The sequence below is a fragment of the Piliocolobus tephrosceles genome, chromosome 17 (assembly GCF_002776525.5).
Source record: "Piliocolobus tephrosceles isolate RC106 chromosome 17, ASM277652v3, whole genome shotgun sequence".
NCBI classification, from domain to species: domain Eukaryota; kingdom Metazoa; phylum Chordata; class Mammalia; order Primates; family Cercopithecidae; genus Piliocolobus; species Piliocolobus tephrosceles.
The window spans coordinates 54,622,396-54,639,803 of record NC_045450.1 but is presented as its reverse complement, the minus strand read 5'-3'; the positions used below and the strand labels follow the sequence as shown (position 1 = coordinate 54,639,803).

The 17,408-nt window shown below is 48.4% G+C and overlaps 1 protein-coding gene across 2 annotated transcripts; it reads left to right on the top strand.

The window, feature by feature from the left end:
* The first annotated feature begins 3,381 nt into the window (after positions 1 to 3,381).
* Positions 3,382 to 16,561, top strand: NOB1 (NIN1 (RPN12) binding protein 1 homolog). Of its 2 annotated transcripts, none has more exons than XM_023210308.1 (9): positions 3,382 to 3,542; positions 3,664 to 3,796; positions 6,294 to 6,424; positions 8,945 to 9,016; positions 9,232 to 9,357; positions 9,452 to 9,652; positions 10,211 to 10,308; positions 13,476 to 13,620; positions 15,831 to 16,561. In XM_023210308.1, exons 1-9 carry the CDS (start codon positions 3,480 to 3,482, stop codon positions 16,098 to 16,100), a joined length of 1,239 nt encoding a protein of 412 aa, XP_023066076.1. In that variant the 5' UTR covers positions 3,382 to 3,479; the 3' UTR covers positions 16,101 to 16,561. The 2 variants fall into 2 exon arrangements, with proteins under 2 accessions (XP_023066076.1, XP_023066075.1); XM_023210307.1 differs by having other exon boundaries at positions 6,273 to 6,424.
* The last annotated feature ends 847 nt before the right edge of the window (positions 16,562 to 17,408 follow it).

Genomic DNA, 17,408 nt, shown 5'->3' with positions numbered 1-17,408 from the left:
GTCACGTGACCGCGCGCGGTCACCTGACCCGGAAGAGGCTGGCCAGGCTCGCAGGTGCGGGCAACCTAGGCCTGGCCTGGGCACTTCTGGCCTCGAGGAGGCATTTTTAGCGTCTTTGCATTTGAAAGTGGAAGGGCTTTCTGCTCGCCGGATGGTCCCGAGCAATCAAATAAATTGAGGACTCACTGAGTGCCATTTACTCTGCCCATCAACCTTATGGAGGCAGGGACAGGTACTAGCCCCATTTTACAGGTGAAACGAGACCTTCAGTCTATTAAGTCAACAAACACTTAATTGAGCTCTTTAGTAGGGTTGCCAGATCAAGTACAGGATTGGTACCCACTTAAATTTGAATTTCAGATAAACAGCAGTGTAATATGTATGTCCCAAGTACAGAATGGGATATATTTATACTAAAAAAGTATTTGTTGATTACCTGAAGATCAAATTGAATTGAGTATCTGTATTTCTATTTCCTGGCAACCTTATGCCTATTATGTGCAGGCACTGCTCTAACATCCAGGATCACAAACATCTCAGCCTTGTGACATAAAAGTACAAAAGCTTAAAATCTCCTGCTTGGCTCCATAAAACCCCCCTCCACACTAATCCAATCTCATTCCCTTAATCTACAGGGCACAGAGAACTTATCGAATTACAATTCAGGTAAGTAGGTAGGTAGGTAGGTAGGTAGGTAGGTAGATGGATGATAGGCTTTTTTTTTTTTTTTTTTTTTTTGAGATGGAGTCTCGCTCTTTCGCCAAGGCTGGAGTGCAGTGGTGCTATCTCAGCTGACTGCAACCTCCACCTTCCCGGTTCATGGGATTCTCCTGCCTCATCCTCCCCAGTAGCTGGGATTACAGGCATGTACCACCATGCCTGGATAACTTTTGCATTTTTCATAGAGACAGGGTTTCCCCCATGTTGACCAGTCTGGTCTTGAACTCCGGACTTCAAATGATCCGCCTGCCTTGGCCTCCCAAAGTGCTGGGATTACAGGCATGAACCACCACACCTGGCAGAGAAATTTTTTTTTTAAGAGATGGGTCCGGATAGGTTGCTTCGGCTGGGCTCGAACTCCTAGCTTCAAGCAATCTTCTTGCTTCATCCTCCCGAGTAGCTGAGACTACAGGTGAATGCCGCTATGCCTGCCCAATAACTATTTATTTATTTATTTATTTAAGACAGACTTTCACTCTTGTAGCCCAGGCAGGAGTGCAGTGGCTTGATCTCAGCTCACTGCAACCTCTGCCTCCCAGGTTCAAGCAATTCTCCTGCCTCAGCCTCCCGAGTAGCTGGGACTACAGGCACCCACCACCATGCCTGGCTAATTTTTGTATTTTTAGTAGAGATGGGGTTTCACCATGTTGGCCAGGTTGGTCTCAAACTCCTAACCTCAGGTGATCCACCCACCTTGGCCTCCCAAAGTGCTCAGATTACAGGCATGAGCCAATGCACCCAGCCTCCAAGAACATTTTAAATCGACATTCTTGACTGATGTTCTGGACAAGTTGAATGACGGCTCACTTTAATCACCATTGATTAAAATTAACACTAATGACATAATTAGCCTCAAAGACTTGTAGTAATTATTCTGTTATTTTTGGGTCTTCGAATTTGGATGGATTAAATGCATATAAATTAAATTGACCGGTGGGACGCGGAGGCTCACGCCTGTAATCCCAGCACTTTGGGAGGCAGAGGCAGGTGGATTACCTGAGGTGAGGAGTTCGAAACCCACCTGGCCAACCTGGTGAAACCCCATCTCTACAAAAACCACAAAAAAAAAAAAAAAAAAAATTCGCCGGGCATGGTGGCCGCTGTGGGTCATCCCAGGTACTCCGGAAACTGAGGCAGGAGAATCGCTTAAACCCGGGAGGCGGAGGTTGCAATGAGCCGAGATTGCACTCCAGCCTGAGCCACAGTAAATATATAAATAAACAGTTTGGACGCTTAGTCTCTGCTTTTTCTAGTACCACTCCAAATCCAAGGAGATACAGTCCTGTCTTTGTACATTAAACCCTGTATTAGTCTCATTTATAAAACTACTATAACTAAAACTTCTCTAGTTCCATTGATGGCAATTTTATTAATTCTGTTCTAGATAAATTAGAGACTGTTTCCTTGATTTACTAGCATTTGTTGGTTTTGGTTTGTTTTCTTCTTTCATATTTCATCTTTTATCTTTGTTGCTTTTTTTAAACAACCCTGCAGAAAAGATTTAGTAGCATCTGAGTAAGTGTTCTCCAAAGGGGAGAAGGGACAGGCAAAGAGCATGCACTGTGCATTAAGAGTAAAAGCTGGCAGGGCGTAGTGGCTGCACCTGTAATCCCAGCACTTTGAGAGGCCAACGCGGGCGGATCAGACTGTCAGGGGCTCGAGATCAGACTGGGCAACATGGTGAAACCCCATCTCTACAAAAAAGACAAATATTAGCCAGGCATGGTGGCGCACGCCTGTAGTTCCAGCTCATGGGGAGCCTGAGGCTTGAGAATCGCATGAACCTGGGAGGCGGAGGTTGCAGTGAGCCAAGATTGCGCACTGGACTCCAGCCTGGATGACAAGGTGAGACTCTGTCCCCAAAAAACAAAATTGATATGATAAACTAGAAAATGAGAAGTAGCCTCCAGCCATAGTCTGTTAGGGCAGGTAGCACAGGCACGTTCTAGATGATGAAGAGACTGAGTGGTGAGGAAGGTTGAACCAGGCACAGTGGCTCACGCCTGTAATCCCAGCACTTTGGGAGGCCAAGGCGGGCAGATCACGAGATCAGGAGATGGAGACCATCCTGGCTAATACAGTGAAACCCCGTCTCTACTAAAAATACAAAAAAAGCCGGGCGTAGTGTCAGGAGGCCAAGGCAAGAGAATGTTGTGAACTTGGGAAGCGGAGCTTGCAGTGAGCAGAGATGGCGCCACTGCACTCCAACCTGGGCAACAGAGCAAGACTCTGTCTCAAAAAATAAAACAAAACAAAAAATAAAACAGTGCCTATCTCATAGGGGTGCTGTGATAACGAAATTAGGTAATCTGTATTGATTTTTAACCACAGGAATATATACAGGTTTTACATTTATTTATTTATTGAAGAGATGAGGGTCTCGCTATGTTGCCCAGGCTGGTCTCACATTCCTGGGCTCAGGCGATCCTTTCGCCTCAGCCTTCTTAATAGCTGGGACTCTAGGCGCGCACCACTACACCTGGCAGGTTTTATCTTCAAAGGTAAAGAAGGCGCTAAGCTCTAGATGCTGAAGCGGATTTCCCAGTTGTCCCCCAAGGTTTGACCCCGCCCACACCTCGCTGAGTGTGCGGGCGGCGTCACTGCGCATGCGCGCGGGTAGAGCCGGGAGGGGCTGACGCGGCCGCCAGGAGGCGCAGCCAAGTCGCGGCTGCTCTTCCTGGTTCCCAGAGGCCCAGACTCGGACAGAGGAGCCGGCGCAAGCTCCGTGCGCATGTGCGCTTCCTGCTCACGCAGCCAACATGGCTCCAGTGGAGCACGTTGTGGCGGACGCTGGGGCTTTCCTGCGGGATGCGGCTCTGCAGGTACGGGGAGCTCCCTCTGGGACAAGAAAGATCTGGGCTGACCGCCCCTCTGGGAGTGCGTGGAGTCGGGCGGAGCGTTGCTTGGTGCGGGCGGGTCTGAGCTGGGGCGTTCTGTCCGCAGGACATCGGGAAGAACATTTACACTATCCGGGAGGTGGTCACTGAGATTCGGGACAAGGCCACACGCAGGCGGCTCGCTGTCCTGCCCTACGAGCTGCGGTTCAAGGAGCCCTTACCGGAATACGTGCGGCTGGGTGAGTGCCTCTGCCCCAACGTTGATGGGAAGCTGGGGTCCCGGGCGCAGATGGCACACACCTGGGTGCGAGTTGGGGTCTAGCTGCCTTATCAGAGCAGTAGGTTTAGAGCCAGCACTTCCTAGGAGATAGTGGTAGGAGAGAGGCTTCCTGGGTCTGGAGTCAGCCAGTAACTAGCTGTATGCTCTCGAGCATAGCATTCAAATTTGGGCCTCGTTTACCTCATCCGCAAAATGGGAATAATAATTGTATCTGTCTCCAAGGTTGCTGTGAGCATGAACTGAGGAATATGGCAGTCAGCACAGTGTTAAACACTTTGCAGACACGCAATAAATTTATTTGGATTTAAAATAAGAGCTTGGATCTCTTGCTACTACTCTTGTACATTTCTTTTCAGTAGATTAGGCTGATGACTGGATATAAAGATTTGCACCTGACAGAGCTTTAAAAAGGGAATACTTTTAAGGCATTGTATTAAATGTGAAAGAAAATTAAACTGGGCGCGGAGGCTTACGGCCTGTAATCCCAGGACTTTGGGAGGCGGAGGCGGACGGATCACCTGAGGTCAGGAGTTCGAGACCAGCCTGACCAACATGGGGAAACCCATTTCTCTACTAGAAATACAAAATTAGTTGGGCGTGGTGGCGTGCTCCTGTAATCCCAGCTACTCGGGAGGCTGAGGCAGGAGAATTGCTTGAACCCGGAGGTGGAGGTTGCAGTGAGCCGAGATCGCGCCACTGCACTCCAGTCTGGGCGACAGAGCGAGACTCTGTCTCAAAAAAAATAAAAAATAAAGAAAAGTAAACAATTGTCTCTTGGCTTAGGAGTCAGCGTTGTTCTCTTGTTGAGAATCAAGGTGTTACCCAAGAAAGGCCCCTAATTGGTTGGAAGTGTTTTAGAGGTTAGAGGCTGATAGTGGAGATGATGTTACCTCCTCTGTGATTTCTACGATTTTCTCCACCAACTTGGTAGCTCTGTGAACTTTGCCAACTTACTAAATCTTTCCGAGGAAATACTAATAGTACTTCTGAAGATTGGCAAAGGATGAAATGAATTAACACGTAAAGCTTTTAATGCAGTGCCTAGTGCACGGTAAGTGAACAGTAAATTGTAGTTGCTGCTAATGTCTGTTTTTTAGGAAATAAGAGCAGTATATCTAGTGTTCCTTGTACCAGTGTAGTAGGAGACATCTCTCTGTTAATTTCAGGAATTTTTTTTTTTTCCCAAGATGGGGTCTTGCTCTATTGCCCAGGCTGGAGTGCAGTGGCGCAATCTCAGCTCATGCAAACTCCGCCTCCCGGGTTCACACCATTCTGCCTCAGCCTCCCGTGTAGCTGGGACTACAGGCGCCCGCCACCATGCCCGGCTAATTTTTTTTGTATTTTTAGTAAAGACGGGGTTTCACTGTCTCGGCCACTATTTGGCCAGGATGGTGTCATCTGCTGACCTCGTGATCCACCCGCCTCGGCCTCCCAAAGTAGGAAATTTTAAGTGTTTATTATGGATGACTCTGGAGAATAACAGCAGTCGAACAGCTGACATTTATTATGCATTAAGCACATGCTTTTTGTTTCCTCATGGACTACTACAATTACAAGTTGAGCATCCTGGATCTGAAATCCAGAATGCTCCTAAATCTGAAACTTTTTTTTTTTGAGATGGAGTCTGGCTGTGTTGCCCAGGCTGGAGTGCAGTGGCACGATCTTGGTTCACTGCAGCCTCCACCTCCCGGGTTCCAGCGATTCTCCTGCCTCGGCCTCCTGAGTAGCTGGGATTACAGGCATGTGCCACCATGCCTGGCTGATTTTTGTATTTTGAGGAGAGAAGGGGTTTCACCATGTTGGCCAGGTGGGTCTCGAACTCCTGACCTCAAGTGATCTACCCACCTCAGCCTCCCATGGTGAGGCATGAGCCACCGCATCCCAGCTTTCTTTTTTTTTGAAAAGGAGTCTCACTCTGTCACCCAGGCTGGAGTGCAGTGGCCGGATCTTGATTCACTGCAACCTCCGCTTCCCAGGTTCAAACGATTCTCCTGCTCAGCCTCCCAACTAGCTGGGATTACAAGCCCCTGCTACCACACCTGGATAATTTTTGTATGTTTAGTAGACAGGTTTCACCATGTTGGCCAGGCTGGTCTCCTGACCTCAAGTGATCTGCCCACCTCAGCCTCCCAAAGTGTTGGGATTACAGGTGTGAGCCACCACACCCTGCCCCAGCCAACTTTCTCCTCCTTCCTCTGCATTTGATAAGGGTGTTACAGTAAACCTAACTGGCATGAGTCTTGGTGGTGGAGAATACAAATTTCTCAACTGTGTGTAGGGAAAGGTCAGAAAATGGATGAAAGTGTTAAGATTTTTCATGACACAGTGATCCTTTATAAATTGTTTTGATACTTCCATTGTTTGATCTGTTCTAAACCATTTTGATACTTCCACTGGTTATCCAAGGTCATATGGCTTTTTGCCTCTAACTGCAGATGGAAATCTGTTGTTTACAGTGACTGAGTTTTCAAAGAAAACAGGAGACTACCCCAGCCTGTCTGCCACAGACATCCAAGTGCTTGCGCTCACATACCAGTTGGAAGCAGAGTTTGTTGGAGTGTCTCACCTAAAACAGGAACCACAGAAGGTAAATCAAGAGGATGGGTTTTTAGAAGCTTTGTATTGTGGGAACGATCAGATACACAAAAGTAGAAGGACTAGTGTAATGGACCCAGGGTCCCCATCATCCCCCTCCAGTTATCTCATGGCTAGTCTGTATTCATCTACACTGATCCACAGCCCTGAGTACTTCTTTTTTTTTGAGATGAAGTCTCGCTCTGTCGCCCAGGCTGGAGTGTAATGGCGTGATCTCAGCTCACTGCAACTTCCACCTCCAGCGATTCTCTTGCCTCAGCCTCCTGAGTAGTTGGTGGGATTACAGATGCCCACCACCAGGTCCAGCTAACTTTTGTATTTTTAGTAGGGACGGGGTTTCGCCATGTTGGTCAGGCTGGTCTCAAACTCCTGACCTCAGGTGATGCGCCCACCTCGGCCTCCCAAAGTGCTGGGATTATAGGCATGAGCCAGCATGCTCGGCCTCAGCCCTGAGTATTTTAAACTCAGACATTGTGTAGTATTTCACTGATAGTTATTTCTTGGTATGTCTCTAAAGATCAAGACTCTCAACTTTAAAGCCATCATTACACCTACACAAAATTAATAGTAATGCCTATTATCAAATATCCAGTCAGCGTTCGCATTCCTCAGTTATTCTGCAAATGTTAAGAGTTTGAGGGTCATACATTACAAGTGGCAAATGTGTTTCAGTCCCTTTTTTTCCCCCTTGATCCAGGGTCTACCCGTGTTGCCCAGGCTGGTCTCAGAACTCCTGGGCTCAAGAGATCCTTCCACCTCAGCCTCCTGATTAGTCTCTTTTGATCTGTAGGTTTTGGGGAAAGGTTGTTTAAATTTGGAAAATGCAAAAAGAATAAAAATCTATATATGTGTATATAATAATTTTTAAAAAACAGAATTCTTTCTGGCCAGGTGCTATGGCTTATGCCTATAATCCCAGAACGTCGGGAGGCCAAGGCAGGAAGGAGCATCATTTGAGCCTAGGCATTTGAGACCAGCCTGGGCAACCCCATCTCTGCAACAACAACAAAAAAGTTCTCCAGGCATGGTGGTGTGCACCTTTAGTCCCAGCTACTTGAGAGGCTGAGGCAGGAGGATCACCTGGGCACAGGAGATTGAGACTGCAGTGAGTTGTGATCACACCACTGCACTCCAGCCTGGGTGACAGTGAGACCCTGTCTCAAAAAAAGAGAGTTTTCTGGAGGTAAAAAAGAAGGAACACTAAGTACGTGCAAGTGTTTTTTCAAACCTTGGCTTCCTTCAAAACTCTGACTCCTATTGTGCTTTTAGGGTCTTACCCAGTATGGCTAGGTTGAAGAGACTGATAAATTTGTGTCTGTGCCCATTGTCTATTTCTAAGCCAGAGGATTTTAGAAGCCAAAAAGTTTAACCTAATAATAGTTCATTTTCAATAGTGTTGACAAACAATTGCTTAATCTTCTCTGCCTAAAGTCACCAAAACTATGGTGGACTCATATTTTTGTACTAGTTGAAACTACCTTCAAATTTTTTTTTAAGAGACATGGGGTCTCACTGGCTGATCTCAAACTCCTGGGCTCAAGCCATCCCCCCACCTTGGCCTCCCAAAATGCTGAGATTACAGGAGTGAACTACCACACTTGTTTTTTGTTTGTTTTTTAATGAGACAGGATCCTGCTATCACCTAGGCTAGAGTACAATGGTGCTGATCACAGCTCACTGCAGCATCAGACTCCTGAGCACAAGCAATCCTCCTACCTCAGCCTCCCAAGTAGCTGGAACTATAGGTGTACACCACCATGCCTGGCTTATTTTAAAATTTGTTTATAGAGATAGGGTGTCACTTTTGTCCAGGCTGGTCTCAAACTCCTGGCCCAAAACAATCCTCCTACCTCAGCCACTGCACCCAGCTATTTTTTTATTTTTATTCTCTGATTTTTTTAAACATTGGATGTCAGCCAGGCACGGTGGCTCATGTGTGTAATCCCAGCGCTTTGGGAGGCTGAGATGGGCAGATCACTTGAGGCTGGGAGTTTGAGACCAGCCTGGCCAACATGGCGAAACCCCATCTCTACTAAAAAATACAAAAATCAGTGGGGCATGGTTGCGCACGCCTGTAATCCCAGCTACTTGGGAGGCTGAGGCATGAGAATCGCTTGAACCTGGGAGTCAGAGGTTTCAGTGAGCCCAGATTATGCCATTGCCTTCCAGCCTGGGCGATAGAGCAAGACCCTATCTCAAAAAAAAAAAAAGGATATCTTTTTTTTTTTAAAAGACAGAGTCTCACTCTTGTCGCCCAGGCTGGAGTGCAGTGGCGTGATCTTGGCTCACTGCACTCACCCGGCTAATTTTTTGTATTTTTAGTAGAGACAGGGTTTCGCCATGTTGGCCAGGCTGGTCTCCAATTCCTGACCTCAGGTTATCCACCCACCTTGGCCTCCGGAAGTGCTGGGATTACAGGCGTGAGCCACCACACCCAGCCAAAAAAAAAAAAAAACTGGGTATCTTTAACTTTGATAACAAGAGGTAAAATATGTTTTTTGTTTTTTTAAAGGTTAAAGTGAGCTCATCGATTCAGCACCCAGAAACACCTCTGCACATTTCTGGTTTCCATCTGCCCTCCAAGGTAATTTCTTAGACAAGCTAGGCTCTTCATGCTCTTTTCTGAAAGGTCACATTTCTGTAAGTTACGTGTTCACAGTGAACTAAATTTACGTGGACCAATAACATAGTTTGTCCAGTCCTGTCTGATCTGACTTGTATGGCATATGTGATTTCATCTGTAACCTGAAAGGCTACAGATGAATTTTCAAGTTTTAAAATTGTTTCTTTTAATTTCAGCCTAAACCCCCACAAGAAACAGAGAAAGGTCACCCAGCTTGTGAGCCTGAGAACCTGGAATTTAGTTCCTTCATGTTCTGGAGAAACCCTCTGCCCAGCATCGATCATGAACTGCAGGAGCTGCTGGTGAGGCCTTGACTTTTGGTCTTCGGACGACAGCTCAACATCTTCCCCAGTGCTGCTGTGGGCTGGGAGTTTGAAAGGTCTGTTGATGTTTCAGATTGACAGAAGTGAGGATGTTCCAAGTGAGGAGGAGGAGGAGGAAGAAAACGGGTCTGAAGACAGAAAAGATGACAGCGATGACGACGGGGGTGGCTGGATAACCCCCAATAACATCAAGCAGATCCAGCAGGAGCTGGAGCAATGTGACGTCCCCAAGGACGTGCGGGTTGGCTGCGTGACCACAGACTTCGCCATGCAGGTGGGTAGGGTGGGCCTGAGCCCACATGTCACACACCTACAGATGTACACGGAGCTGGTGCTGTGCAGCACTTGTTTTCCTGGTTCTGGAAAGCACCTGTGCCCTTGGTGATTTTTAGTTTTCCTTAGAGGCTAGACAGTCGTGATATGATGACAACATTTGTATAGTACATTAAATGTTTAATGTTTACTATTTATTATTTTTTTTTCAGTATATATAATGTCATGTGGTCAGCAGATTCTTAAGACAGGGAGAGAGGGTTTTCAACCAGCAATGAGTATATTTGGCCCAGACAAAATGTCTGTTGAGAGAGCTTGCTAATGACAGGTCATGGAAAATGACAAACACAGGCTCCAGGACAGTGTGAGAAAGACACCTGGGGCTCCGTCCTCGTTTACACATCTTGAGAGGCCTCCCCAGGCTGAGTTTCCTTCACAAAAGCCAAGGAATTTGGGCAACGCAGGGTTTGTGAAGTTCCCTTAACTGTGATTACAAAATTAATGTGAAAAGAAAATTGATGACAAGAAAATTGAGTTCTTCTTTAACTTGTGGTTGTAGAATGTTCTGCTGCAGATGGGGTTGCACGTGCTGGCGGTGAACGGCATGCTGATTCGCGAGGCCCGGAGCTACATCTTGCGCTGCCACGGCTGTTTCAAGTACGTAGCTGGTGACCTGGCCCTGGTGCCCTCTGTGGAACACACGGAGTTTCTTTTTTTGTTTTGAGACACAGTCTCGCTCTGTCGCGCAGGCTGGAGTGCAGTCGCGCAATCTCAGCTCACCGCAACCTCTGCCTTCTGGGTTCAAGTGATTCTCCTGCCTCAGCCTCTCAAGTAGCTGGGACTAGAGGCACATACCACTGCACCCGGCTAATTTAATTTCTGTATGTTTTTAGTAGAGGTGGAGTTTCACCATGTTGGTCAGGCTGGTCTCAAATTCCTGACCTCAAATGATCCATCCACCTCAGCCTCCCAAAGTGCTGGGATTACAGGTGTGAACCACCACGCCCAGCCCACTCCTCCTGTTTCTTCTACAGACTTATTGAAAGAGAGCCCTACGTTAATGTATGTTTCTTCCACCTCGTCATTCTTCTGGGGTCTGGGTTCTGTCTCCACCTGGGCACTGAGAACTTGGGGACGGAAGTTGCCAGGGACCTCCCACCTTATCTCAGTGGCATGAGGTTAGGGACATGGGTTCTGGAACAGTGAGCCTCATTCTTTAGCGGTACATACTGAAACGTTTGTCCTTGGAACGTCTGGGATTTGCTTTGACATAATCCACAAGTAGAAGGAGTGGGTGGGGGTGGAGATGAAATAAGATTGGCCGTGAATTGAGAGTTTTTGAAGCTGGAGGGTGATGGAGACATGGGGGTTTATCGTGTTTTGTCTGCTTTATACATGAGAGATTTTCTGTTTACAAAAAGAAGAGGACGTGGGTTCAGATCCAGATTCTGTGTCCTGCTGCCGGTGTGATTTTGCAAAAGCTGATTCACTTCTTTATGCTTCAGATTCTTCTCTTTGAGATAAGGTCTCACTATGTTGCCCAGGCTGGTCTTTAGCTCCTGGCCTCAAGCAATCCTCTTATCTTGTCCTCCTAAAGTGGTGGGATTACAGGCGTGAGCCATCCAGCTCTCAGATTCTTTTTTTTTTTTTTTTTCTTTTTTGAGATAGTTTCCCTCTTGTTGCCCAGCCTGGAGTGCAGTAGCACCATCTCGGCTCACCACAATCTCTGCCTCCCAGGTTCAAGCGATTCTCCTGCCTCAGCCTCTGAGTAGCTGGGACTAGAGGCACATGCCACCATGCCTGGCTAATTTTTTGTATTTTTAGTAGAGGCGGGTTTCACTGTGTTAGCCAGGATGGTCTTGATCTCCTGACCTCTGGTCCACCCGCCTCGGCCTCCCACAATGCTGGGATTACAGGCATGAGCCACCGCGCCCGGCTTCATATTTTTGTTTGTTTTGGTTTTTTCTGAGACAGTCTCACTCTGTTGCCTGGAGAACAGTGGCACAGTATAGGCTCACTGCAATCTCTGCCTCCTGGGTTCAAGTGATCCTCCTGCCCCAGCCTCCTAAGTAGCTGGGACTACAGGCACCCACCACCACATCTGGCTAACTTTTTGTATTTTTAGTAGTGACAGGGTTTCACTATGTTGGCTAGGTTGATCTGAAATGCCTGAGCTCAAGTGATCTGCTTGCCTCGGCCTCGCAAAGAACTGGGATTGCAGGCATGAGCCACCACACCCGGCCCTGTCAGATTCTTAATAAGATTGAGAAGGTGGTTGTGAGGAACTAGGAAGACAGTCGTGTCAAGGACTCTGTGGTATCCGGTACATACGCAGCGTGCCTATCGGGTGAACTGTTAGTTTCTTGACCGCTGACCTCTCGTTGCTTTTCTGACTCTTGAGTTGGTTCCTGTGGTGAGGGCTGGTGCTCTGTAGGGAGGCCTCTGGGACCCTGGAGACCGCCTGGTTGGCGTGGAAGAGCCTCTGCCGCAGCCTTGCTGGTGGAATGTGGCCTGGGGACCTACTCTAGGGTGGCATCTGCCACTCTGCAGGCTCAGGCTGGGTCCAGAGGCATCATGTAGATCCATTGGTGGTGCCCTTGTAGAGGCCCATGTGGAACTTTCTGAATCATCAAAGGTGCCTCTCTGGGTCCCCAGCTCTTCCACTGGGCGGGGAGTTGCCTGTGTGAAGCCTCATTCCCTGAAGGCCTGAGCATAACCCAGCACTCAGGCTTGGGGCCCAGCCCCGCCAGCCAGTGTGGCTCTGCCGCTCCTCAGAGTGGCCCGCACCTTCCTCTGAAGCTTCATGTCATTTTGCTGTTTCAGGCTCATGACAGTAAAGCTCCTGGCTTCATAAAATTCCATTTTTTCCAACGTCCTTTGTTACAGAAGCATTTAATTCACCAGATTAACACTCAATTCTTAGAAACACTTGGAAGGTTCTTCATTCTTGTCAGATTAGCCCCGTGACTGCACAGTTTGCTGTACAAAATAAATAGGTCCCAACACTTGTTACAAGGTGCTTAGTTCACTCACCAGAGACTTTGGGTAAGGCCTTTGGCTTCTCCAGCTATTCCACCCAGCTCTTGTCTTGACCATTGGGAACTGATGGAGAACTCCAGAAGAACAGGGACCAGGGTTGCTGCTTTGCCGCTGACAGCAGCAACTTCCTCCTGTCCAGGGTCCACTGTCCACAGGGCTTGAGCGCATAGGCGGGGGAGGCCTTGGGTCTGGCCTCAGCGCCCGGGCTTCGTTCAGCCACGGCAGTGTGTTTCCTGTCTCATTAATGCGCTCTGCCACCTCCAGAGCTGCTCCGAGTTAACACCCAGGCTGGCGTTTGGAGAGAAGGTAGCTCGTGGTGTGACGAGGTGCCCCTCGAGAAAGTGCCGTGATGTGAAGGGCATTGATTCTGGAGCCAGACTGCGTGGGTTTATCTGCCATGGAGCAGCTGGGTGACCTTGAGCAAGCTGCCTTAACTTGCCTCAGTTTCCCCATCTGTAAAATGGAGATGGTGCCATCCTCCCAGGACTAGTGATGTGAACCCTACAGAACAGAGCCTGGTGGTGTGTAGAAGGGTTCGGGATTCACCTAACTGCATCCTGCTCGCTTGCCCACTTCCTTACCCGCCCCTCCTGTGGTTTATCCATCCCTCAGAGGGACACGGCAGCCCTTTGCTGACAGCTTCAGTGGCCTTCATGTTTGTGATGTGTGGTGCGGTTCAGCCCTTCCCTGTTTCTTCTACTGAGACCCGGGATCCACCTTGTACTCTGGGGAGGCGTTTGCTGCCTGTGGCTTTGGCGCAGATCGTCTCCTTTTGTGTCTCCCAGGACAACGTCTGACATGAGCCGAGTGTTCTGTTCTCACTGTGGGAACAAGACCCTGAAGAAAGTGTCCGTGACCGTCAGTGACGACGGCGCCCTGCACATGCACTTCTCCCGCAACCCCAAGGTGCTGAACCCCCGCGGCCTCCGGGTGAGTGGTGCCTCTCCCAGCCCCTCCCCACGCCAGTGTCGAAAACAGAAAGGACAAAAGAAAACAGTCTGGTCCTTTGTGCAAGACCAGGGATTGAAAGCCTGTGACCTAGGGACCGACACGGAGCAAGGAGAACGCACGCGTGCCATCTCATGAGAAGCCACCGGTCATTCGGGCAGTAGCTGTGAAAGGCTGCAGTAGTGGCTCACGAAGGGGGAGCTCATTTAGAGTAAGGCAGAGGTTAGATGTGTGCAGGACTTGAAGGATGGGCAGGGTCTCGGGACGCCCACGGTGCAGAGAGGAACGGGTGTGGAAAGCACAGCACAGAAGAGAGGGCCTGATGGGGCACATGCGCAGCAGCTGCCAACAGAGAACCGGGAGGGAAGGATTGGAGGACGAATGAGCGAAATGAGCGGCACTGGCCTCTCCCAGCAGTAAAATAGCCACGCGTGCATGAAAAGCTTTCAATTTTGAAATAATTTTCAACTTATAGAAAAGTTGTAAAGACAGTATAAACAATTCCTGGGGGTTTTTTGTTGTTTGAGGCAGGGCCTCACTCTGTCACCCAGGCTGGAGTGCAGTGGCGGGATCTTGGCTCACTGAAACTCCACCTCCTGGGTTCAAGCGATTTTCCTGCCTCAGCCTCCCAAGTAGCTGGGACTACAGGCACGCGCCACCATGCCCGGCTAATGTTTTTATTTTTAGTAGAAACGGTTTTGCCATGTTGGCCAGGCTGGTCCCCAACTCTTGACCTCCAGTGATTTGCCCACCTCAGCCTCCGAAAGTGCTGGGATTACAGGCGTCAGTCACTGCATTCTGCCAACAATTCCTGTTTACCCATCACCTGGATTTCCCAGGGTTAATCATTTACCCACATCTGCTTTCTCTTTATACATGTACATATTTTTTTTCTGAACCATTTGAGAGTAAATTGTGCACATAATGCCCCTTTGCCTTGAAACAAAGACTTTATCTAAGAAATCAGCATTGCTGCAATACCACTGTGTAATCTGCAAACCCAAATCCAGATTTTGCCAGTTGTTCTACAAACTTCCTGACAAAAGGAGATTGTTTGGGTGCAGAATCCAGAGTGACACGCTGCATTTTGTCAGCTCGTCTTTTTTCGTCTGGGGTCCTTTCTCAGTCTTTTGTCTTAGAGGACCCTGACACTTTGGAAAACTCTGAGCCCGTTCCTTTGTAGAGCGTCCCTCCCCTTGGGTGTGTCTGGTATTTCCTCGGGACTGGATTAGACTGGGGCTATGCAGTTTTGGCAGGAACACCCCAGAAGTGATCCTGCTGTGTCCTTCTCTGGACTTCATTTCATTGGGTAAATAATTAGTTGTATAATTTACTGGTGATACTAACTTTGATCACTTGATTCAGTGGCTTCTGCTACCTTCATCCCCTGTCAAGTTATTTATCATACTTCATTTGTAGGGAGAGACTGAGACTATGTATATATTATTTCTTGTTGAAGTTAAGTTGCCTGAAACAGTTATTATAGTGATCGCCAAATGGTGATTTTCTGTCATTCCTTCCGTGTTCATGACCTGGTATTCTACTGTAAAGAGGAACTTTCCTTTTATTCCCATGTATTGATTTCTTTGAGTGTGGTCTTGTGGATTTGTGTTCTAGTCTACAGGTTGTGATCTGTCACTGTCATTTTGAGCCTCGCATTGTGCCAGCGTGTGGCCAGTGGGAGCCTGTGTTCTTTTGACAGATCCCAGGTACTCTTTCAACACAACTTTCTGGCATAACAAGAAGTTCCCAGACTCTCAGCCGTCTCCTGCCTGTGCCCCAGAATCTGCCATTTCTCTCAGGAGCTCTGGTTTTTTATGCAGGAGGGTTTTTAGAAGTAAAGATCTGGAGACTGGGTGTGTCTGTTGTCCTGGGGTATCATTGCGTCTTGGCTCCAATGGACAGAGCTAGGAATTATATACACGTGTTTAAATACACACTGGAATGTTTTGTATTTCTGTTTCTGTATTGTCTTTAGCTGAAGGTATGTAGTCAGAATACCGTGCTCGGTCTTGCACGTGTGAATTGAGGTGGGAATCAAGTGGGGGGCGGCGGCATGTCACACACAGCACATGGCAGGCAGTCAGTTACCACCGCTGTCATCTGCCCGCACCAGGATCCGCAAGGTCGGCTGCGCCTTGTGTGACTGTGGCTCCCCTTCTTCTAACGGCCCTTCCTTGTCTTATTTCCAGTACTCGCTTCCCACTCCCAAAGGGGGCAAATACGCCGTCAACCCCCACCTCACCGAGGATCAGCGCTTCCCTCAGCTGCGACTCTCCCGGAAGGCCAGGCAGAAAACCAACGTGTTCGCCCCTGACTACATCGCCGGGGTGTCGCCCTTTGTGGAGAACGACATCTCCAGCCGCTCAGCTACCCTGCAGGTCCGGGACGGCACCTTGGGAGCTGGGCGGAGACGCTTAAATCCCAACGCTTCCAGAAAGAAGTTTGTGAAGAAAAGGTGAAGTGCGAGTTCCCACAGGCAAACTGGATGGTGTTCTGGCCACTGTGGAGTTGCGGTGTCCCATTTCCCCAGCCGTGTCATCTCCAGGACCACCCGATGGAAATAACAGGTGGGCTTCGCGGTGCCGCTCTGCCCGGCCGTGCCCTGCTGGGTCTGCAGGGAACTGGGCTGTCCCATGGCCTGTGAGCATCTGGAGCACCTGGCTGCCTGCCAAGGAAAGGGAATTGGATAAAAACAAAGAACAGTGCCCTGGAGCCAGTCTTCAAGAAAGGAATTTCCAAAGGATAATATTTTTCTAGTAAATGCGGCTGCAAGGTCCTGTGCATTTTTATTAAATAGGCCAAATTTTTGCTGCTTAGGTCGTCTCAAGGCTGACACTTGAGCTGTGTGCCCAGAGATCATGCATTTAGATTTATCTTTTTGCCAGAAAATACAACGTTATAATAAAACTAAGAACTACCATTTCTTTCTTTTCGTTTAACCTCCTTTTTTTGAGAATGGTTTCCATTAGTCTGGAAAGTACAATGTGGTGAGCTCCCTGACGGCCTTTCACCTGGATTCCCTACGGTTCTGCCTCATCTTTTTCTGTACACACAGTCACAAAGTATGAGTCATCTAGGAAAAGGATATTCTTTTACATAACCACGGTAGAGTTAGCAAATTCAAGAACTATCATGTTGCTACATTACTGTTATGTAACATGACAGCACTGGTAATCACCCCGTATCAGTTCTTTCTTCAGCTGCCTACTGTTCCATTGTGAAGAGCTATGAAACAAACTGTGTTAACTACTTACTCTGCATTAGCCCATTTAATCCATAGAACGTTAGTACAGGGTACAGCTGCTGTTACTTCAAGCAGTCCTGAGCTACAAGAGGTAAGTGACACAGCCTGTTAGTGGCTAGACCAAGATTACAACTCACTCCATCTGTGCTTTTTTTTTTGAGACAGTCTCATTCTGTCGCCAGGCTGGAGTACTATGGCTCAGTCTCAGCTCACTGCAGCCTCCGCCTCTCTGGCTCAAGAGATTCTCCTGTCTCAGCCTCCCGAGTAGCTGGGATTACAGGCAAGCGCCACCGTGCCTCATTTTTCTTCTTCTTTTTTCTTTCTAGTAGAGACGAGGTTTCACCATGTTGCCCAGGCTGGTCTTGAACTCCTGACCTCGGGTGATTCCCCCACCTCGGCCTCCCAAAGTGCTGGGGTTACAGGTGTGAGCCACCGCGCCTGACCCCATCTGTGCTTTTAAGCAACAAATGTACCAGTGGAGATGGCAGGAAGGAGGGTGAACACTGCCCGCTGTCTGTCCCCA

Coding starts and splice junctions, on each gene's coding strand:
- NOB1 (XM_023210307.1), top strand. CDS start 3,480: ATGGCTCCAGTGGAGCACGTTGTGGCGGACGCTGGGGCTTTCCTGCGG. Junction 3,543..3,663: donor TGCGGGATGCGGCTCTGCAG/GTACGGGGAGCT, acceptor TTCTGTCCGCAG/GACATCGGGAAGAACATTTA. Junction 9,358..9,451: donor ATGAACTGCAGGAGCTGCTG/GTGAGGCCTTGA, acceptor TTGATGTTTCAG/ATTGACAGAAGTGAGGATGT.